The sequence below is a fragment of the Haliotis cracherodii genome, unplaced genomic scaffold, assembly GCF_022045235.1.
Source record: "Haliotis cracherodii isolate W230 unplaced genomic scaffold, xgHalCrac1.p SCAF_2, whole genome shotgun sequence".
NCBI classification, from domain to species: Eukaryota; Metazoa; Mollusca; class Gastropoda; order Lepetellida; family Haliotidae; genus Haliotis; species Haliotis cracherodii.
Genome location: NW_027266275.1, coordinates 28,066,709 through 28,090,656, shown reverse-complemented (window position 1 = coordinate 28,090,656; position 23,948 = coordinate 28,066,709). Strand labels below are relative to the sequence as shown.

General features: G+C 40.2%; 3 protein-coding genes across 3 annotated transcripts; 2 read left to right on the top strand and 1 right to left on the bottom strand.

The window, feature by feature from the left end:
- The first annotated feature begins 117 nt into the window (after positions 1–117).
- On the top strand, positions 118–10,356 carry LOC139468928 (gamma-glutamyl hydrolase A-like). The gene is made up of 10 exons (XM_071251067.1): positions 118–222; positions 1,120–1,225; positions 1,724–1,774; positions 1,885–1,969; positions 2,375–2,513; positions 4,511–4,617; positions 5,301–5,394; positions 6,486–6,623; positions 7,404–9,549; positions 9,776–10,356. The coding sequence occupies exons 1-9, from the start codon at positions 135–137 to the stop codon at positions 7,547–7,549; spliced, it is 954 nt and encodes a 317-aa protein (XP_071107168.1). The 5' UTR covers positions 118–134; the 3' UTR covers positions 7,550–9,549; positions 9,776–10,356.
- A 72-nt stretch (positions 10,357–10,428) lies between these two features.
- LOC139468927 (U7 snRNA-associated Sm-like protein LSm11) lies at positions 10,429–17,164 on the bottom strand. Its single transcript, XM_071251065.1, has 4 exons — positions 16,804–17,164; positions 11,776–11,915; positions 11,264–11,326; positions 10,429–10,761 (listed from the first exon to the last, which is right to left on the bottom strand). The coding sequence occupies exons 1-4, from the start codon at positions 17,162–17,164 to the stop codon at positions 10,435–10,437; spliced, it is 891 nt and encodes a 296-aa protein (XP_071107166.1). The 3' UTR covers positions 10,429–10,434.
- A 203-nt stretch (positions 17,165–17,367) lies between these two features.
- LOC139468926 (coiled-coil domain-containing protein 166-like) lies at positions 17,368–22,650 on the top strand. The gene is made up of 7 exons (XM_071251064.1): positions 17,368–17,542; positions 17,793–17,846; positions 18,517–18,571; positions 19,033–19,177; positions 20,594–20,673; positions 21,141–21,317; positions 21,918–22,650. Exons 1-7 carry the CDS (start codon positions 17,403–17,405, stop codon positions 22,182–22,184), a joined length of 918 nt encoding a protein of 305 aa, XP_071107165.1. The 5' UTR covers positions 17,368–17,402; the 3' UTR covers positions 22,185–22,650.
- The last annotated feature ends 1,298 nt before the right edge of the window (positions 22,651–23,948 follow it).

Here is a 23,948-nt window from a genome sequence, read left to right as displayed (position 1 = left end):
GGGCTCATTTTCGTACAAGCTGCTCTCGTTTTCCTTGCAAGCTGTGTTTGTGGAGCGGTTACTATATATAACCAGTACAAGCTGTATGTTGTGTTAGTGTTAATCGAGATACTTCCTCCTTTGTCGTGGACGGTATGGCGATTTGTGCGTTGCTGCAGCTCAGCGTGTTGGTGGTGGCGACATCAGCAGGACACGTCACATACAACAACAGACCAGTGATAGGTAAGTCAGTAACTACTGAAGCAAGGGTTAATTGTGTCTCTTGTCTCGATTTGCGGAAGAGCCTTCTGCTTCACGGGGTACAACGACTCGGTCAGATCAGCTCTACGGCCTCGAGCTACGTCAGAGTATGTCAGTGTTTTAGACCTACAACTTTACAGTGTTTTGTGGCGTCAGTGTGCAGATCTGTAGGGCAAATACAACTGGGTACATACAACTGGTGCACGGCTATGTCGTTGCATATGTATGTATGTATGTATGTATGTATGTATGTATGTATGTATGTATGTATGTATGTATGTATGTATGTATGTATGTATGTATGTATGTATGTATGTATGTATGTATGTATGTTTGTATGTATGTAAAATAATAAAGTCCACGTTAATCCAACATCTGATGTTGGACTAACGTGGACTTTATTATTTTATTATATATTACATGTACACCGAGTGAACATTTACCTCATTTTTGTATATATATATATATATATATATATTCTGGGATAGTCCCACACTTTTCGTACATAGCTGTTGGTTTATTCACCGATAACACGAATAAAGCATGGTATAACAAACTTACATGTACACCACGTCGGTTAAGATAACGTTGTATAGTATACGTATTCTCCGGACGTTTACAACAAAATACGTTCGAAATTTTAAAATAGTATTCATGGCAACAAGAGAACGGATTGTAGGAGAATAAGTGAAAAGGTGTAAGGAAACGAAACTGGGACAACGAGACCGAAAGCAGGATGTATTTTATACACTGTCAAGTTATGTACTCGGGTAGATTGAAACAAAAGCAGTATCGGCGCTTGGTAGAAAGATACCAGCTATCTATCTCGTTTTCACACATCCATCATTGCACACACATAAGAGTTATCCCCCCTTGCAGGTGTCCTCGCCCAGGCCACAGCCAGCAAGACACATGGCGACACCTATATCCCGGCCAACTATGTCAAGTACCTGGAGCAGGCCGGGGCCAGGGTAGTGCCAGTCAGGTGAGATCAATCGTCTAATACTTCAGGTAGGCGGGACCAGGGTAGTGCCAGTCAGGTGATGTCTGTCATCTGATACTTCAGGTAGGCGGGACCAGGGTAGTGCCAGTCAGGTGAGGTCAATGATCTAATACTTCAGGTAGGCGGGCCAGGATAGGGCCAGTCAGGTGAGGTCAATCATCTAATACTTCAGGTAGGCGGAGCCAGGATAGTGCCAGTCAGGTGAGAGTGACAGACGTGGCCATGTGGTCACCTTCCCAACATAGTTGGGTACTTGTTGTAGTAGAGTTAGTTCCCCTTCCTGTTCACCCGTGCTTCCCCACGACAGTTTCATGGTATTCAATGTAACTCCGAACTTGGTGATCAAGGCACGAGGTTGAGAAGACTATCCGCGGATTGTATTGTCTGGGATAACCAGGAGAACACGAGTTAGTAGACAAGTGTTGTAACGGTGACTGAAGTATGACACATGACGCTGATGTCTGTCATCCTCCATTGCAGAGTGAGGGAACCAGGCTCCTACTACGCCAAGCTCTTCTCGCAGATCAACGGGTAAGGCAATTGTGTTCTTGTTGTTTCACGTTCTTCATAAGCGAGCTTGGACGTATGGTGATTTAGTGCTTACTATGTTGCCGTGACATGAGAACACTTGTGTCCCACAGAGTGTTGTTCCCCGGGGGTAGTGTCGGCATTGTGAGCAGCGACTACGCCAAGGCGGCCAGGATCATCTACGACATGGCGGTGAAGGTAGGAGCCTGTGTAGCCTCAGATCAGACACAAACACTGTCCTTGTACGCAGCAGGTGATACAGTATACAACATTACCTGGCGGTGGGGAATCCTTGTAGCTAAAGCGTTCGCTCGTCACGCCGAAGACCCGAGTTCGAATCCCCTCATTGGTTCACTGTGTGAAGTCCCCTTCTGGTGACCCGGTCGTGATATTGCTGGAATATTGCTAAAAGCGTAGTAAAACCACGCTCACTCATTCCCTGATACACACACAAACGCACGCAACATACACATATTGCCATGGAAACTCATGTATGCGATTAAATCGAATCACGACTAATTCACATGCTTAATACATTCTGTAAACAAAGAACTCTGAAGATGTTTTTTTTCATGGTGTTCTGTTGCCCCGTGTCTCCGGCAGGCTAACGACGCCGGGGATCACTTCCCCTTGTGGGGCACCTGTCAGGGCTTCCAACTCCTCACCAACCTGACGGCCCGGCACAACCTCCTGCAGCCCACTGATGCTGAGAACATAAGCCTACCTCTCGACCTTACCCCGGGTGAGACAATGTACTGGAAGGATGCTCAGGCAATTGCTGTTTGGAAATTACACATCACTATCACTCTGTCAACATCCACGTAAATATCGACTGTACACCCTGATATGGGATGTACATTCTTCTTACGTGTGAGCAATGTAAGGTTCTGTGATAGACAAACAATGAATAATGATGATTTGATTTCAAAGAATTTGACTATATTTATCATCCCAAACTGGCTCCCACAGGAGATATCGCTTGGGTGAGATCAAGCGATATCTACACTGTAGATATCGCTGCAATGAAATTGCATCACAATGCTTTGCAGACCATTGTGACGCCATTGGTTACCATGACGTCACAATCAAATGACATCACTAATGGCTCTGCTACTGAAGCTGTCAGCAGTAATTTTTACACTTAAGACACTGCTTATTACTGTCTACGAACTGAAAAAGTTGGAATAATGGTGTTGGATGATAAATAAAATCCAAACCCTCGTGTCTTTTGATATCAAATATATCTACACTTGTTGATAAAAGTGGAAAACATCCTCGGCAAGCCTCGGAGTTTTCCTACTTTATCAACTCATGTTGATGCATTTGATATCAAAAGACATTCTATTCGCTATTTGTAATAGCTGCTAAATCTTTCGTTTATGTGTGTTTTTAATTCGTTGTCCTGTGCTCTGTAGAAATTATGCTCTGGTCAATGTGTTGTTAAAGATAACACATGCTCTTTAAAAATCATGCTCTTGACAATGATGAGATGTTAATACCACGTCCTCTGTATAAATCATGCTCTTGTTAGTCCTGTGCTGTTGGGATAACATATGTACTGTAATAATCATGCTCAGGTTAATGGTGTGCTGCTAATGATAACAAGCACATTGTATAAATCATGCTCTGGTCAATGTTGTGTTGTTAAGGATAACACATGCACTGTATAAATCATGCTCTGGTCAATGTTGTGTTGTTAAGGATAACGCATGCACTGTATAAATCATGCTCAGGTCAATGCTGTGTTGTTAAGGATAACACGCACACTGTATAAATCATGCTCTGGTCAATGCTGTGTTGTTAAGGATAACACGTGCACTGTATAAATCATGCTCTGGTCAATGCTGTGTTGTTAAGGATAATACGCACACTGTATAAATCATGCTCTGGTCAATGCTGTGTTGTTAAGGATAACACATGCACTGTATAAATCATGCTCTGGTCAATGCTGTGTTGTTAAGGATAACACGCACACTGTATAAATCATGCTCTGGTCAATGTTGTGTTGTTAAGGATAACACGTGCACTGTTTAAATCATGCTCTGGTCAATATTGTGTTGTTAAGGATAACACGTGCACTGTAAAAATCATGCTCTGGTCAATGTTGTGTTGTTAAGGATAACACGTGAACTGTATAAATCATGCTCTGGTCAATGTTGTGTTGTTAAGGATAACACATGCACTGTATAAATCATGCTCTGGTCAATGTTGTGTTGTTAAGGATAACGCATGCACTGTATAAATCATGCTCAGGTCAATGCTGTGTTGTTAAGGATAACACGCACACTGTATAAATCATGCTCTGGTCAATGCTGTGTTGTTAAGGATAACACGTGCACTGTATAAATCATGCTCTGGTCAATGCTGTGTTGTTAAGGATAATACGCACACTGTTTAAATCATGCTCTGGTCAATGCTGTGTTGTTAAGGATAACACATGCACTGTATAAATCATGCTCTGGTCAATGCTGTGTTGTTAAGGATAACACGCACACTGTATAAATCATGCTCTGGTCAATGTTGTGTTGTTAAGGATAACACGTGCACTGTATAAATCATGCTCTGGTCAATATTGTGTTGTTAAGGATAACACGTGCACTGTAAAAATCATGCTCTGGTCAATGTTGTGTTGTTAAGGATAACACGTGAACTGTATAAATCATGCTCTGGTCAATGTTGTGTTGTTAAGGATAACACGTGCACTGTATAAATCATGCTCTGATCAATGCTATCCCCCAGATGCCAAGTCCAGCAGGCTGTTGAGTCGACTATCATCGAAGACGTTTCACATACTGACCACTGAGAACGTCACCCCCAACTTCCACCACTACGGATTGTTGCTGGAGGTGAGGCATGGAGGTCTTTTGACACATGTAACAAATTAATATCACTACGAATTCAAAGAATTATTTCGGGGGAGTATTTCTTTGTGTTCGTGTGGTCGCCATCGGACGTATGGTAATTCTAAGTGCTGATGTGACAAGAGACATCACGATATCCCCACAGGCCGATCAGCCGACATGTGTCTTTTTTAGAAGACGGAGACAGGTAAATCAGATTGCTAGATCCTTTAAGGAGCAATACTGAAGCAATGTGCCCTGGTTTAACAATAAAGTGTGCTTTCTGTTTCCAGACGTTCTTACTTATATCACAACAGCATCCCTGGTTTGGCCTTGCAAAGTTCATATGATGTATATGTATTAGGGACGTTCTGTCGTATAAATAACAACATCCTCTGGTTTAACCATGCCATGTTCATATGCTGTTACCCGTGGTGACCCCGGTTAGAATTGGTCTTCAGCAACCCATGCTTGTCGTAAGAGGTGACTAACGGGATCGGGTGGTCTGGCTCGCTGACTTGGTTGATGCATGTTATTGTATCCCAATTGTGTGGATCGATGCTCATGATATCAATCACTGGATTGTCTAACTCGATTATTTACTGACCGTCGTCATATTGCTAGAATATTGCAGAGTGCGGCGTTAAACAACAAACAAACATCATATGCTGTATATATTCTGTCCCCAGACGTACAACCAGACCAAGTCGCTCACCTCCTTCTACAGACTCATCTCCACAAACAGAGGCCGGAAGGGGAAGGTGTTTGCGTCCACCATAGAAGGTATTGAGTGAGTGAGTGAGTTGGGTTTAACGCCGCTTTTAACAGTATTCCAGTTTTATCGAGACGTGTCAGCTTAATGTGGGAGGAAAGCCCCAAGTGATGCAGGTCTCAGACGTTTACCACTTCGGTGAAACCCACGAGCACGGGTATGGTGCTGACAAACCTAGAAACATAATCGGGGCGAACCGGGATTTGAATCTACAATCATAGGTTTCTGGCGTGCCCAAGGGACGCGACTCTGCTCAGCGCATCGCGGCGCCTTTGACAACTTGGCCACCCGTGCCCCCAGAAGGTATTGAGAGGACAGGCGGGTACTGATGACTGTAGCAGAGAGTAGAGACGATGCGAGATTGGCATACACTACAGGGATCGGTGAGGTTAAGGGATTCAAATACAAGTTACACATTCGAATGATGAACACAATCCGAGATCTGATACTTAGTATTGGATGAATATTCCTTTCTCAAAGATACGACGGCTGCATTTCCTGTGTCATTTCTGGCTGCTGATGGACTGGAATCAGCATCCGGTAAAGCAGTGTCATGGATTATAATATACATGATATTTTGTTTGAGACATAATATATTTTCATTCAGAGCTTAAATATATTACTCAACTATTGATATGGATAACTATATATACCATACCATTTAAATATACACCTGACATATGAGAACCAGTTTTGTGTAACCGGGAAAGATAAAAATATCCCTATCAAAAGTTCAGTAGAATACATACAATGTAGAGTCAAACAATGCATGGGACCTAGACATCTATTATAGTCTCTGAAATGAACATATCTTACAGAAAAAAAATACAGTTGTTAAATTATCGTAATAAAAATATAGTAAATAGGAGCCCAGAGACTCTTCATTTTCAGATACTGCAGTAATCTAAACTTGCCTAACATTATAGACTTGAACGGGCTGTTATGGATATATTTGTATCAGGGTCTGTATGACAGACTACTTGAGACCCACGACACATTATATTCCAGTACATCCAACAGGTCCTTTGAACGATATACTTTTGTGTATAAAGCCCCAGGACGTCTCGTTATGGCCATCATCTCGATACTGCCTTCGCTTCAGCCTACAAGTACCCGTTCTATGGCACCCAGTGGCACCCCGAGGTGATCAACTTCGACTGGAACCCCAAGCAAGCGCTGGACCATACCAGCAATGGAGTCCTCATCTCACACTACTTTTCCTCCTTCTTCATCGGCGAAGGTAAACGTTGTTTTCATCCTTAGTTGGCGACTCAGTGAGCGAACGTATTTTAGCAATTTTCCAACCTATTGGGAATCGAACCATGATTTTCGGCGGGACGTGACTATGGGATCAGATTTATGTGTACTTTTCTTGTTGTTGTTGTTGTTATTGTTTAACGTCGCATTAAGCAATTTTCCAGGTAATGACGGCGGTCTGTAAGTAATTGAGTCTGGACCAGACAATCCAGTGTGGGGCATCATGAGCATCGATCGACGATCGGTATACGATAACATGCATCGACCAAGTCAGCGAGCCTGACCACCCGATCCCGTTAGTCGCCTCTTACGGCAAGCATGGTCGCATTTTACGGCAAATATGGGTTGCTGAAGACCTATTCTATCCCGGATCTTCACGGTTCAGGTGTATTTGTAAGCCTTTGGGTGGGTGTCTTGAATGGCTATGTGTTTGCGAGACTACGTGTATAGGTCGTTCCTCATGTTTTTAGTCACAGTTTTGTCTGGTGCACACCCCTTATACAAGCCTTGATGTGATATGGTCGGAATACTGCTGACTACAGCGTTGGCTTGTTTGTTTCTTGTTTAACGCCGCACTCAGCAATATTCCAGCTATATGACGGCGTTCTGTAAATAATCGAGTCTGGACCTGACAATCCAGTGATTGGCATCATGAACATCGATCCACGCAATGGGATACGATGACGGCAGCGTTAGTAACATTCACTTACTGTAACCCAAACTATAGCCTTGTCAGTATGCTGAAGGATGCTGTGTGTTTCAGCTCGTCTAAGTGGTCACACGTTTCCCAACGTTCAAGACGCTGCAGACGCCGTCATCGAGAACTTCTACATGAACTACCAAGATGACGGCACATTTGACCAGACCTATTATTTCAACTACACCAAAACGTCTACACAAGAAGTCTGATGAAGCGTATAATATTGACCACCCATACAACCTCAAACCAACATCTCAAATGTCCTGCCAAAGGAAAGAATACCGAGTAGACCCATAGTACCATGTGCGTGTGTGTCCACGTTCCTGGAAGGATCATCGCCCATGCTGTCATCCACTTGTTGGCCTGTCCAGGCTTACTGGCTACCGTGACAGCTGTAATGCGGCTGTAACGTTACTGGCTGCATTAACAAAAAAGATTGAAAAAATAATAGATGATTCATCCAGACACAACATATGTTTAAATGATCTGGTTTCAAATTGACTGTGACATGAGGTTGGTAATGAGATTATTATCATGCATAAGTCATTTTGCATAATAAGGATAAATGGATGCACGCAAGTAATAGTTTGGCAGTGTTGTAATGTGATATAGTTTGAATGTTGGTGAATAATGAATGATAGTCACTATGCACACATTCCATGAAGCTGTCTGTTTTCTTGTGATCTGGTTTACAAGACAATAAATACATGCTCTTATTTCATTGCATTAACAACATGATATAGTGTAGAAATGAAGCGAAATGGGTTTTAACGAATTCCAGAATATTTCACTTACATAGTGTTGTATGCATATATGTGTGGCTACTTGGACTAGTCCGGACTTTATGGCGGTTTTATGGTGCCAGCCTACTGAGATACTATGCTATGGTTTAACAGACTGATCAGTCCTTGTTTTATCTCCTTCATTCAGAGTGCCAGTGAGGGTAACCGCTCTATCCACTAGACCATGAAGGCACTCTTGATATTGTGTAGAAGGTGCAACTGGATGTTTCTCCTTTAGGTATATTCACCATGCCACCCGGGCAAGATACCACATCCCGTGTGGATCCTAGGTTAGAATGTCTTCCCGGCAATAAATGCTTGTCCTAAAGGAGATGACAATGAAATAGACCGGGCGGGTTGATTGCATGTCACCATACCCTGATGCCAGTAATGGCAAGGGGCCTCGCTCATAATATCTACCAGGGGTTTGCAAGGTTCAACCCTTGATTATTTACAGACAGCTGCGACTTAAAACAATGATGAAACAACTCGACCTGAGCATACTGGCATGTGCTGTTGTGTCATCAGTACTGAAGACTGCACTCCATATTCCAGTTCAGGGTCCCATTCCATAAAGCAATCATCCCTACATGGGTACAAAGTATGAAGCCCATTTCTGGTGTCCCCTACAGTGATATTGCTGGAATATTGCTAAAAGCGGTATAAAACAATACTCACTCACTCTAAGGGATTGTAACTACCATGCTTAACATAGACTTACAACAATCATAGCCCTATGAACGTGTTGTGGAACGGGACCCATATATTATTTTTTGGTCTTCAGCAACACATGCTTGTCGTAAGAGGCGACTAACGGGATTGGGTGGTCAGGCTCAATGATGCATGTCATCGTATCCCAAATGCGTAGATTGATGCTCATGATGTCAATCACTTGATTGTCTGGCCCAGACTTGATTAGTTACAGAACATGGTCACAAGGCTGGAAGATTGCTGAGTGCTGCATTAAACAAAAAACAAAAACAAAAAAATCTTTTAAGATTATTTCACCCATCACCAATTGCAATCTGACTTCCACAATAGTAAAAGTTGTTATTAATTTGATTATTAGTTAATGTCACGAGATTTCAAATGTGTTTGTAGATTATACGTGTACAGTTCTTAAAGTTACAAGCTGACACACATGGTTTGGACAGGTCTGCTATATAGATGTATATATCTTCACTATAACTTTAATAAGGGAACTAGAATTATTCTTCACGGAAAGGCATCTAATATACTTCCTACATCCTCTTCCAGGTCTTTACCTTACATCCACACATCACCTGCATAATCATACTCTATTCTCATTAGCATATGTTGTCCAAGAGTAGGTGAGGTGAAATGGGGTTTAACATTGTGTCCAAGATTATTGCACTTACATAGCGACGTGTGTGTGTGTGTGTGTGTGTGTGTGTGTGTGTGTGTGTGTGTGTGTGTGTGTGTGTGTCTGAGCGTGTGCGTGTGCGCGCTCGCTGTATACCCACTCCGAGCCGACCAGTCCTTGTTTTAGCCCCTTAATGCCGAGCGCCAGACAGGGTAACAACAAGTACCATCTTTTTACCATCATTCCAACCGTACCTGTGTATTTTCTTATATGGCTTCGACATTCTTGTATCGTCAATACTGACACCATATATCTTATTCTTAAGTAAGGCATACACCTAGTACTCATTTATGTACTTCATGGATCTTTTAATTAGAAAAGTGTAGGCACAACATATACACCAAATATATAACTTTGGAGTAAATGAAACATGAATACCGTATTCGACATAATAAGCGCCCACAGCGATAATTGCTAATATATTGGCTAGTGAACAATCCCAATTAGCACCCCTTCCGATTGATCAATGTACACAAGATCTATTTATTCGTGTATAATACGCACTCGTGTGTAATATGCACCCTCAATTATGGGCAATTAAATTCTGGAAAAATATATCTGTATATAAACATTTCAGGCTGTCAGCATAAACCATGAAACTTATCTTTCAACTCTGTTTTTTCACCAAAATAATATTCTAATAAGAGCCCCCTATTTCTAATTTTGAGAGCCCCCTGGGCGCTTATTACGTCGAATACGGTAATCTTACTCTCTTCAATCTTCCAAAGGTATAGTCAGCCACTGAGTACATGTATTACCCAACCCAATACATACTGAAAACCATGTCTAAATGTGGGATTTCAGGGACATCAAATAGAGTCAGATTTTAGAGGAGCTTCATTATTTTCCAGATCTGTTGACTTAAAAACTAAAACAAATAAAAACAAATGTAAACCAAACACAGCAGTTGTCATCTGATTTATCTCCTTCAAGTACCAACAAGATTGACACACACCACATTATCTCCCCTTATGAACAATTGATTCACATGTCGCCACTGAACATCTTCTGGTCTCAGTCCAAGCCAGGCTGCTTCACGTGGCAGAGGTGTTTCACATTGCGAGACCTGACCTGAGGTTTGGTGTGTATGAGTTGTTGAGGTAGAGCGATGGGTTGTCTGTGTGGAGGATAATCGCTCTGATATGAAATGTCTGCGTTGATCTTCACTGCGAGAGGATGCTCTTGCATCAGCTTCTTCCATCTCTACATCTGCAGATTTTTCTTGAGCCAGACGATCTTGTTTTACATCTCTCATCTGTCAGAAACAAGAAGATATGTAATGTTAGCTACCTAACCATGTCCTACCCAGTTGTTGATCACTTGCTCGATAAGATACTAGCATCCTTATTGAAACATCACATTGAAAGAATGTAGAAGCTCAAATCCATAAGGCAACTGTGTCAGCATTGATACAGCTTCCATATTCCATAAAAAAGATGTTAACATATTACATTATCAAAACTCATCCCTAAACATACAAAACAGGACCTATGAATAGTGATATTAACAAACTGGATATTGAACACATAAAGATATATATATTAACATAAATAAATGTACTTACAATTCGAGTGTACATTCCAATATATTATACATTTAAAACAAAACACAACGACAAATACTTCCTCCGACATACTTCATTTGTATCATCAGGGAGAATCTGATGATACAATATGATGATAATTCTCCCTGATGATACGAAAGAAACATGTCAGAAGAAGTATTGTTTTAAATTTTAAATATATATATATTTGTACCTTTTTCATTTTCTTCCTGCAAACACTGGGAATTCTGTAGACTTCATCAACATCAATCATTGCCTGCAGACAATAAGAAATAAATAGGTTTGATTGTACCATTGTGTACTTCGTTGATCTCCAACATATGGAGCATGCTGACAAAACAGACCAAGTCGACTGTACTGAGTGTAATTCTAAACTTCAGTAGGAATGATGAAACAGAGTCATATTTAGCACTGTGAACAATTCAAAGACAATCCATTATTAACCTGCTTTGTGGGCATGGTAGGACAAACGATCAAGGGCTTGAGTGAGTGTGAGTATGGTTTAGCGTCGCTTTTAGCAATATTCCAGCAAAATCACTGCGGGGGACACCAGAAATGGGCTTCACACATTGTACCCATGTCGGGAATCGAACCCGGGTCTTTGGCGTGACGAGCGAACGCTTTAACCACTAGGCTACCCGACCGCCCCTTGAGGGCTTGAGAATGGTCACCTGACATAACAACTTCCAGACTGTTAACCCTTACCAAATTAAAGTGTTTGTCGAAAGCTACAACATATCCTCTGAGAATCCCCCGAACACTGCATGCACTGCGAGTCCATATGTATGTCTGCAGCTTCTCCTGAACACAGCGCCTCAAGATACTCAGTGGCCCACTGATGAAGCCTGAAACAAGAACACATATCTGGCTGTACCACTCACACCTTACTACAACTCAATGCCATTGCTGAAGAAAGGTCTTCTGTTTCGCTCAGTGATTGTCATGTGTTGAGTAGAGGTAGAATTTGCTGCAAACAACAATGATCACAATAGACTGAATGAGCAAAGATCAAGTGTTTTTGTTTGTTTGTTTGTTGTTTAACGCCACACTCAGCTATATTCCAGCTATATGACGGCGGTCTGTAAATAATGAAGTCCGGACCCGACAATCCAGTGATTGACATCATGAGCATCAATCCACTCAACATGCTCAATTGGGATACGATGACATGCAACAACCAAGTCAGTGAGCCTGACCACCCTATCCCGTTAGTTGGCTCTTATGACAAGCATAGTTGGCTTTTACGGCAAGCATGGGTTGCAGAAGACCTATTCTACCCCGGATTTTCACGGGTCCAAAGATCAAGTGTATGTAACAAAAGCGTTGTTAACCATGTTAACAAAAACCTAAAGAAGAAAACATACCAATGCAGAAAACATGTTGTTAGCATGGTTAGTGACTATAGAAAATTGTTTTGCCTGTTTTGTTTCAGATTAATCAATGAACATAGCTTTCATATTTCTGGTAACCACATGACCGAGAGATAAAAACACAAATGCCAAGTACCAAACTCCTCAGATCTCCATTTTTGAAATCATGTGATATGCTTGTTCAACGGTTGCTGTGTATATGATTATTCCTGACTAGAGTGCTGATGAGATTATTATTCTTGATTTCAAGCTTCCATTCAAAGATAAAATATCATAACTGATATAAATCTGTACATGTATGACGAGTGATGGAGATGGCCTGCGTTGATGGAGTTGGTTGCTCATCTTTCTTCAAAACAGTGTTCAAAATAGACATCAGCCCGTAGGCCAGAGGCAGAGAGATTTGTTCTGGGGCTGATAGTCTTTATTTTCAATAGGCCCTTATGGTATGCAGTTTACTTAAGTAATGATTTATTAAAGGGCAAGTTCACACGGAAATGAACCATTTTTTCTTGTACTTTTTCCACATTAAAAGTGTTAACATAGAAGTGTCATAGACAAAAATATAAAAACATCATATTTAATTAACATATTTTTTGCACTAAAACGATTTATATTTTTCACATTTACCAAGTGTTCTCTTTCCATAACAAAAACACCATGGCTTATGCCCCTTGCAATATGACGTCATTGGTGCCAATTGATAAACATTATGACGTCATCATGCTTTGTTAGAGCCGCTTCACGTGGTGTAGGTACAGTTTTGTGATTCTAGCATCTCAGATGCCAGCCAGAATTGTGTTATGCTGAGTCACCCTGCGCCCGAGTGTGTCGTAGACCATGTTGTTTTACTGCACACTGGTCCTTGATATCTTTTGCGTTGAGAATAGACAGGGACCCAGTTGAATTGGCACCAATTACGTCATAATCTAAGGGGGATAACTCAGGCCTATTTCGCTCGTAAAACGAAGGCCTCATAACGGCATATCACTTTCACACTATTGTGAGCTTCCTACTTTCACTGTGAAAAAAATGAGTGTATATTTTCAAACACAGATACTAACTAATTCTAAAATTGCGTTTTGTTTAGAAAAAGAAAGAAAGTGATTTTTGCGTGTACACTTCCCCTTTAAGCATTATTTAAGTAATGGGATAAACATAACTTTCATATTTATAAATATGAGAATTAGACCTTTCAAATGGTGTATGACATGTACCAGAAGTTGCAAAGATGTTTCACAAATTGATAATTTCCCGATAAATGTAGACATCATTTATCACCACTAAGTCTCTGGTTGCCTGGTTGTGTTCTGTAATTTATCCTCCGAGAGTATGTCTCCCTGATGCAGCAAACTGCTTGGGCCTACACTTTTTCCACAGGGCCTACACTTTTTCCACAGAGCCTACACTTTTTCCACAGGGCCTACACTTTTTCCACAGGGCCTACACTTTTCCACAGGGCCTACACTTTTTCCACAGGGCCTACACTTTTTCCACAGGGCCTACAATTATTGAAGGCTCTTTCATTTAACTCTGCTGAGTTTCAGACACTGCTTCAACATAATCCATTCCAAAGTTCACACACTTCTGGCAACAATGCCAGGGAGTGCCTGGATCCCACTGGTGTAGAAGGCTTCCTCCTGGAGGGGTAAACTGTCCTCCACAGAAGAAATGACATCATCATCATTTGCACAATGCTTGCCAGACATTTACTTCTTCAAGCTTGGGAAGAGGTGAAAATATGATGATGCAAAATCTGGTAAAAACGGAGGATGTTAACTGAATTCAAAGCAAGCCAGTCTTGCATTGCCGACATGGCAAAAACAAACTTGTGCAGATGCATTGTCCTCATGGACCAACACACCTTTAGAGACTCACCTCCACGATGTTTAGCCTTGATATTCACATGCAGTTGCCTATGCAGCTTAGCATAGTCTTAATCATGTAAGAGATCATAATAGTCTGACTTTCAGGAGGTAGTCCAACAGTAGGTGAATCCCAGAAACTGGAAGCCATCACCTTGCCAGCTGATGGAACAGACTTTACCCTTTTTGGAGAAGGAGACGTCAGATGTTGCCACTGCTTTGACTCTTACTTAGTCTCTGGCTGTTATTGGTAAACCCAAGACACAACAAAATCAGCTGGGTCTGCTTAAAATGTTTGGAAGTAACTTTGACATACATGGTACAGAAGAACACTTTCTTTGAACATGTGTCTGGGCATGCTATTGTGCAATAAGGCCTGCACTTGCGCGGATATAAAAATGAATTGTTATCATTCAACAATATTATCAGCAGTAGAGGATGTAACGTGTAGGTGTGACAGGCCTGTTATGGGTACAAGTGACTCCCTGAGATCATTGTTATGAATGTGAGTGGATTGTTTTCAAGTATTTGCTGAGAAGGAGACTTAAAGACATTTAACGAATCAGATAAATATTATCGGGAGTACTGCACTTTACTGGAATGCACTTGTTTGGATTTCGAACTTGCGTTGCCAGTTTGAAGCTAGCTAGTCTAATGAGTTAATCTAATAAACCAACAGTTTACCATGGGACAACGTGTGCTATCACAAATAATTCATTTTTGTTTACTTAGTGTTGTACCCAATTTTTCAATTTCAATTTCTATTATAATATGCATCCGTGGTAGCCATAATTCATTGCGCAACTCATTCTCGTAAAATTGTAAGGATTTACCTGACATAACACTTGATTAATTTGTTAAAGGAGGTGAAATAGCTAACCCTAGTCATAACCATTTATCCAGGGATAGAAATGCCTACTAGTCCGTTGGTCTGAGACTACTAAGAATGTAGACGGACTAGTTGTTTTATTCCCATATCCAAGGGTAAGTGCAGAGTTGTGGTAACCTTCCCCAACCCAAACACAACTAACCCTATGGATCAAAGAGGCAGGCAAGGTCCATGAAGCAAGAGCCACATCTGGTTACCCGGAGCTAATTAGCTCAACAAGATGCACCAGGTAAACTGCTGTCAAGCCGAATCACATAAAAAGTAAATAAAGGAGCAAGCATTTCAGATCAGCATATATTTTTTTAATGTTCAGCAGCTCAAATAAACATAAAAACATAAACATAATATACAAGTAGCCTGCAACCTTGGGTTATCACGTTTACTTGTTATGTAGGCAAAAGAGAACAAAATGCACTCACTAACCTTCATCATGTTTATGATTATTCATGTTCTCTTGATCAGATTCATGTATTTTATCTATCTATGCATATTTTACCGATAAATGTTCATTATTTACATTAGATGCACCTAGTGAAAGCCGGGCATCTCACTCAGTTTAACTAGGGAGAGAACTCCAGTGTACTGCAGTACAGGGAAAAGTTGTGTATGGAGGCCCTAAATTGTAAAAACAGGACATATTTCTACCAACCACAAAGTATGATGATGCCAGACTTCTGTGAATTATCCAGACAAGTGCAAAGACAGCACAAGTAATATTCATTATGTGTAATAATCAATAGGTATTCAAAACATATTTACCGAAAAACTAAGATTTTTTTTAAAACCAATAACAAAATATCAGAAAAGATATTTTAAGATTTTATTCAAAAATAGGATGAAAATAATTAGTCCCAAAAAGTGAAAATGTGTTAAATGTTAACAATAAATATCTAAAAAGCACTCCTATAGTGACAACAGTATGAATTTATCATTTGGCTACTGGAGAAGAACATATTGCTAAGGATGGCATTATGGCTCTTATCATCTCCTAAAATATTCTGGCCACTTTATAGAAGGAAAAATATGAGGACTACGTCACTTCCGTTACCTTATTTGTCACCATGAATATGCAGACGATCTAGTTCAGGTCGATGGAGAAAGTTTACATGGGAAACTGCGTGTCATATGGTTGTCCATTGATATAAGTGATAAGGCAATATTAAATAGATGTCAGGACTCAGAAGTAGGTATCAACATGTCAATAAATACTTACTTATAGAACATTCTGCAGAAATTGAAATTATTTATGAAGCGTGGACTTTCTGGTTATTGATTTGATTTAGACAATGGTGACTAGGATGTATGTCCCACATGAACAACCAGAAATCACAAATACTGCGATACGATGAATGCCGCGGTACCATGGGTTCTGAGTATACTCAACAGGCTCAATGAAATTTTTTCAATAAATGTAAAAAATGAACTATATTTTTTTGACGTTTATCTGCAAGAAAAGGGCACATTATATATTTTCCTACAATGCGAGGCATATGTAAAAAAGAAATCAGTAGACCAAGGTCTTGTTTATCTTTTTTTAGAACCACACACACACATTGAAAATTAAATGGTTGCTGCCTTCCACTTTTTGTCAAATATTTTGAGAGCTTACTTTGATCCATTCGTGTCAACACATTCCTTAGCATCCTACGTCTTACACTATGCATACTGGCGTCAGGCATCTGTAGAACCGGTCTGCCCTGAGCAGACGGTTTGTGTGATGGAGCTTTAGGTCTACTCGCTGTCTGGGACGGCGGATTTTGGGACATTGACAAATGTGGATCTTGACGAGCTCTCCCTTTTCCTTGCATTTTGCTTTCGTATTCTGCGACATTGTTAAAGACTCGAACGTCTGGAAACTGAACAGGGATATTGGTCGAGTACAAAGCTCGCAAAGGATCAAAATTCGATGAGAATAGATTGAGTTCTTCGTCACTGACGTCGTCTGACATGTTATCCGTGGGGGCTGCCATTTTTAATCAGCTCTGCTGTAAAGTTGCGTATTCAACATTCAAAACATTTATCAATTCTCGCTTCCAACTGACATGACATTATAAATGTTGATATACATTTTTGCTAATTAAAAACGGACAAATATGTTTCTGAAGAACAAAAACATTTGTTCCTTTCATACGAAACAAATAATTCAAACGAAGCTATTATTCGTTGCCAGGCAACGCCTATACGAGATCGTTCAGCGACTTTACAAAGATGCCACCAAAGAAGAAAGGGAAGGGTAAAAATGGTAAAAAGGGAAAGAAAGGCGGAAAGGGAAAAGATGATGCATCAAATGAAATCGAGAGACCAAAAACACCAGAACCAACCGAGAAAGAGATATTGCTGCAGCAAGAGTAAGTTTTTATATACTGATATATATACACGATAGATTCTATCCAGAGAAACTTAATTGGCCTAGGCTAGCCTAAATTTTTAGGCATGCTGAAGTCATAGGCTTACAGGTCTACGGTATTTCAGAGATTGATAATTCTTGATAATGATGGCACAAAAATAAAAGATGTAAATGATGTTTTTTTAAATTTTTATATAAACATTGACACTAAGCACTACAAAACTAACATTTCTTTTTATGTTTATTTGTAGGTTGGTGAAGGTCACAGAAGAACTTGAAAATTCAAAGAAAAAGGTTGAAGATTTGTATCCTTTAAAAAAGAGGGATTTATTATTATTATTATTATTATTATTATTATTATTATTATTATTGTGTAGCCTGGCTCTTTCCATCCCTATTCCCACTCATCCCACACAACTTATCCATGTGTTACCTGTTCTCCAGAGGTATACCTTTTACATGTCATTGTCAGTCCGTCCTTGAGTGAGCTGTGGGACACATGTTTTGCCACATATCTTCATACTCATTACAGTGATTTTCGTAGAAGAAAATGGCATGAGGACATTTTCATGACATTATAATTTTGCCAGGAGATTCTTGTGTGTCAATAGCAAATATATACAAAATCTTCCTGATATTTTGGGTGACATTGAGTCACTGTCCTAGAAATGAACCGATCTGAATTAGTAATAAAGCTTTGTTGTTATTTTCGTAAGTTACTATGTAATGCTAACAAAATGAAGATCTTACAGTATGCTAGCATAAATTATCTGATGTATGCTCAAGTCAAATCATTAATGTTAGCATACTGTAAGATCTTCATTTTGTTAGCATCACATACTTTTGTCATATCTCCCCGCCCCACCCCCACCCCAAACCCCCACCCCACCCCCATAGATCATTGCAAATTTATAGTGAGTTGATTCGGTTATAAAAGTAACATATGTGTTTTGTAAACTTAACTCCCACTCTCAGACGGGAAGAGAATGACTGGTTGCAGCAGGAGGCTCACAAAGTGCGAGTGGAGAGTGTAAGTACTGAGACACGTTTACATTTCTTTAGTCTTATAGTTCCTGTAGTACAGAGAAGTCTACCTTTGTGGGTTTGCTGCAGTCAACTCCCAATGGGTGGCTGCAATTGTCATTGCTTCCACTTGTAACTGTAAACATGACAATGACAGAACAGAAGTTCAGGTAGAATTTGGTCAGTAACTAAATGGAGAGAATCAATGTGTGACACGTTCACAAATTAGCCCATATTCCAGATTGTGCATGTTTTAGCCGTTTTATTGCATTGTTTTCTTGCCGTTCAAGAAAGTTGCTTTAATTGGTATGAAAGGTTAGCAGGAAGGAATTAAAGCCTCAGCTGTGTATGTTTAACCCATCCATGATTGTGACCGTCTTTCCTTCTTTTGACATTTTTGATTGTATTATGCTGTACACATTTGTTTGACTGTGTCTGGATATGTTGTGATGTGGGTGTATCTTCCAGCATGAGTACATGAGTTACATGGAGAAGAAGACCAGCAAGCGTCAGACTGCGATCATCACACTGAGTGACCACAACAAGCAGGAGATACGCAACATTCAGATGCAGAAACAGCTCATGGAGGAGGAGTTCGATGAGAAAAAGAAAGGTTAGCAAGAAGATCTTAAGATGGACAGAGGGACCTTGGTTGCTAAAAGTCATAAAGTTGCCATCTAGGCTAAGTCATGTTGATATTTTTCGGATTCGGTTTCCTCTTGATGATATCAAACATAGTATTTAGATGAACAAAATCAGACAATGATTACATTGCCATTGAAGTTGAGTCTTGGGACTCATGAACAAGGCTTAAAGGGGATGTCTTCCTAAAGGAATTATAATAAAGATTCATATTTTTTGTTGTCCCTTCATTTAGATGTTATATATTTAATTAGAATATATACTACTACTGGACTGAGTATGTGTCACATGTCATAGGCATGAAGCTCCCTTAGAAAGATCTGTAAGCTCCCATGTTTCCCATGTATTTCTAGGAGAGCTGTAGGTCAGCAGATTATTTGTTTCTCTAAAGGGAATATCTTTTGTACAAGTATGGATATTTGGGAATACTTTGTGATGCACCAGTGTCTGAGAATCTAGAGTATATTACTTCCCTCACTTTTATTTTTGATATCCCTTGTGTTTTCTGTTGCTGATATCCACTGTATCATGTTGTTGATATCCCCTGTGTCTTCTGTTGTTGATATCCCCTGTGTTTTCTGTTGTTGATATCCAGTGTTTCTCCTTTTGATGAAATCCAGTGTTTGTCCTATTGCTGATATCCACTGTGTCTTCTGTTGATATCCACTGTGCATCTCCTGTTATTCATATCCACTGTGTCTTCTGTTGTTGTTATGCCCTGTGTTCTGTTGCTGATATACCCACTGTGTTCTGTTTCTGATATACCCACTGTGTTCTGTTGTTGGTATATCCACTTTGTTCTGTTGTTGGTATATCAACTGTGTTCTGTTGTTGGTATATCCACTGTGTTCTGTTGTTGGTATATCCACTATGTTCTGTTGCTGATATATCCACTGTGTTCTGTTGTTGGTATATCCACTGTATTCTGTTGTTGGTATATCCACTGTGTTCTGTTGTTGGTATATCCACTGTGTGTCTTCTGTTGTTATCCACTGTGTTCTGTTGCTGATATATCCACTGTGTTCTGTTGTTGGTATATCCACTGTGTTCTGTTGTTGGTATATCCACTATGTTCTGTTGCTGATATATCCACTGTGTTCTGTTGCTGATATATCAACTGTGTTCTGTTGTTGGTATATCCACTGTGTTCTGTTGTTGGTATATCCACTGTGTTCTGTTGTTGGTATATCCACTGTGTTCTGTTGCTGATATATCCACTGTGTTCTGTTGTTGTTATCCACTGTGTTCTGTTGCTGATATATCCACTGTGTTCTGTTGTTGGTATATCCACTGTGCATCTTCTGTTGCTGATATATCCACTGTGTTCTGATGTTGGTATATCCACTGTGTGTTTTCCGTTGCTGATATTGTGTCTTCTGTTGTCCAGCCCTGGAGAATGTGCGGCTGGAGAAGCAGCATATGCTAACCAAGACAAAGCAGGAGCTGAGTGACCTTCAGGAATACAAGGTCAGCTTTATGCAAAACAAACACTGAGATTAAAATGTCAAAAATGAGGTTTGATGACAAACTTCTTGATGTGTCATGTCTGATAGCATGGTCTTAATGTATGAATAGTTACAGATCAAATGAGATACCTTGTTACCTGAAAAAGTGTCATGTATCAAGCCAGAACAATTGGTTCGAGACTATCCTGTGCAGACTCAGGGGTTTGAGAGTATAACTGGCTGCGTCACTCACCAGCTATATTCAAAGTGTGTTGAACACTGACTCGTGTGTATTACTGGAGGAATAAACTATACATTTATTCAAGTCATGTGGTTAACTATGACATGTATGAAGAGTTGATATACCATTGTTGAAACTATGGAAATAGCAGTTTGATCTACAGTTAGTTTGTTCCTATCCAAGAGTTCAACTTGTTGCCCACACCTCTGCACATTCAGTGACCATGTCCTCTCTATCGGTGTACACAGGACCTCCAGACAGAGCAGCTCACCAAGATCCGCAACCTGGAGAAGGAAGTGATGAAGATGCGTGCCAAGCATTCCGAGACAATGCAGCAACTCAAGTCAAATTTTCTCACTGAGAAACATGACTTCCAGCAGGACTCCGAAACTCGGATAACAACCCTTGAGAAAAAGGCTAACAAGGTAAGGGTGGGATGTTTTTATGTTTGTGGTTAAACGCTGCTCGAGTCTGGATCAGACGATCAAGTGATTGATATCATGAGCATCTACCCACGCAATTGGGATACGATGACATGAGTCAACCAAGTCAGCGAGCTTGACAAACAGTCACCTTTTACAGCAAGCTTGGGTTGCTGAAGACCTATTCCGACCCAGATCTTTACGGGGAAGAGTGGAATGTAACCATAGATCAATGCATATTACAATACAGTGGTCTATCTGTGAGTTAGGGAGTTACATGTTGACCACTGTGACCTACTTGAGGTCTAAGTACTGGTTTCCTTGTTCAAAACAAAACAGTGATTGAGTGAAGATGATCTTTTGATCTCCTGATAGTAATTCTGTTATCTGAATGGTATTGTCAAATGACCTTTATTTGCATGCTACAATTGAATAAGTCTAAATGATTCAAACAGACATACTCTTTTGGTCCAAACTTGCTTTGGATATTATTTGTGTCCAGTTTTTCAATTTATATATTTTAATGTAAAGCTATGTGTGTCTGAAGATGCATGCTCTGGTCCAACACCTTGGTCAATGATTTCTCCTTGTTCATTTCTCTAGGAGGCAACTCAATGTCTGACGGAACACACAAACCAGATCAAGACGGAGAACCGGCAGTTAAGGCGAAAACTGCTGGGGCTGATACAGACGACCCGGGCGCTGCACCAACACAAGGCCGAACTCGAGGAGCAACGCAGACAGCTGGTGCGAGAACAACAGTATGCAGATGATTTGAAAAAGCTCCGGAATTCTCGCCAGCACAAGGTGTACAAATCCTTTGGTCTGTTGGATGAAGAGGGAGCAGATGGTGTTGGGGTGGGGACATGACAGGTTTTTGATCTGTTCATGTGTGCTTTGAGATGGTACAGGAAACAAGACTATGCCAATTTACTACAGTGCAGTTATGTGAGGTGCCAGTGTTCTGTTCACTGAAACAGCATAACTTGGTTTTGTCTGCATCACACTGCTGATGTCAAATATGCCAAAAATGAGGATATCTGGACAGTTCAGAGGTGATATCTTGGTATATTTAGGTATACCTAAATTGCCACACGTTGCCAGAAGAAACTGTTGTAACTATCCTTTGATCCATGTCATCATGTTTAAGAAAACAAACTATTTCATTGAATTTTATTGTTGAATAATTTAAAGTAAGTATACAGTAAAATGGATGACTGGTCTTCCAACAGTTGATGGCATTGTTCTTCACATGATGTTTCACAAAGAATACCGTGTACATAAGCCAAAAGATGGACATAATGCAATCTCTGATAATGAATTAAATCATATTTACTGTCAAGACATTGTTGATGATCTTTTCAAAAGACTTGAAAGATATCCTTTTGAAATATTGTCAGTGGGCACTGTTGAGGTGAAGGGATACTCCACAATGAAGAGAAGAACACAAAAGGCTAATTTATGTAACATTTATTAAAGATCACAGAATTTCTCAACAAAATGGGAGTACAGAAATCCAACGAAGAGTAGAGAATAAATACTATTCATCAATTTGAAATAAATTAATACATATGGACGGATTCTTCATCTGACTGGCTTCAGATACTACCAGGTAATACTAATAGGAAGTCCAAGAAACTGACACCAAGGATATTTCATAAATTACAGTTTCAGGTTGAGGATGTCCCAACTTTGTGGATGACATAATTTCCTTTATATTGTCTGCTTCTATTCCACTGTCATGCCCTGAACACCGAGCAGTCAGCCTCAAGCTGGATATGTATAGGTTATTGCCCTCTTCAAGAGTGAGCCAAAAGCACATACACCATATGGGCCTAGAAGCGAAGTGCTCTACACGACATCATGAACTGAGGCCCAGTCCCCAGTCTCTGCAATTCCATGTGCAGGGTTGTTACAAAAAATAACACCCCACCAATAAACAATGGACATAACGCACCATAGTGGTGTAAATACATAAAAAATAGGGAAAATATAAGAAGTTCAGAATCCACCATGTAAAATCAAGACATTGTGTCAGTAAATCAGTTCTAAAAGCTATGCAACTACTGAACTAGAATAGGTCTGAATGACAGACTCGTGGAATGTGAGATGACGTATTTGTTGTACAGCACTGTAACAATACACTGTCACATTATGACATGCATCAACACAGGAAGGTTGTGATATGATTGAAGGTATGCTGCATGAAAAGTGCTCGCATAATCCAGCTGTATTCAATCATCAACAGGTGAATAGTGTGTCCAGGAAAACATATTGAGTACCAGATACACTTTATCAATTATATAAACTAACAATGGTTTGAGAACCTTACTGCCAGAAAAATATATCTCCTGCATGATTCATGTCATACCACATGTCGATATGGCTGAAATATTGATAATGCAATGTTAAATTTTAATCTACTCAAAACCCATACATAACCTCATTATACAGTACTTCAACTCATAACGTAGTGATTCCTCAGTAAGCAATATTCCAGTAATATTATGGTGGGGGACACCAGAAATGGGCTTCAGACATGGTACTCACGTGGAGAATCAAACCTGGGCCTTTGGTATGACAAGCAAACGCATTAACCATTAGGCTACCCCACCGCCCGATTCCTCAGTGCAC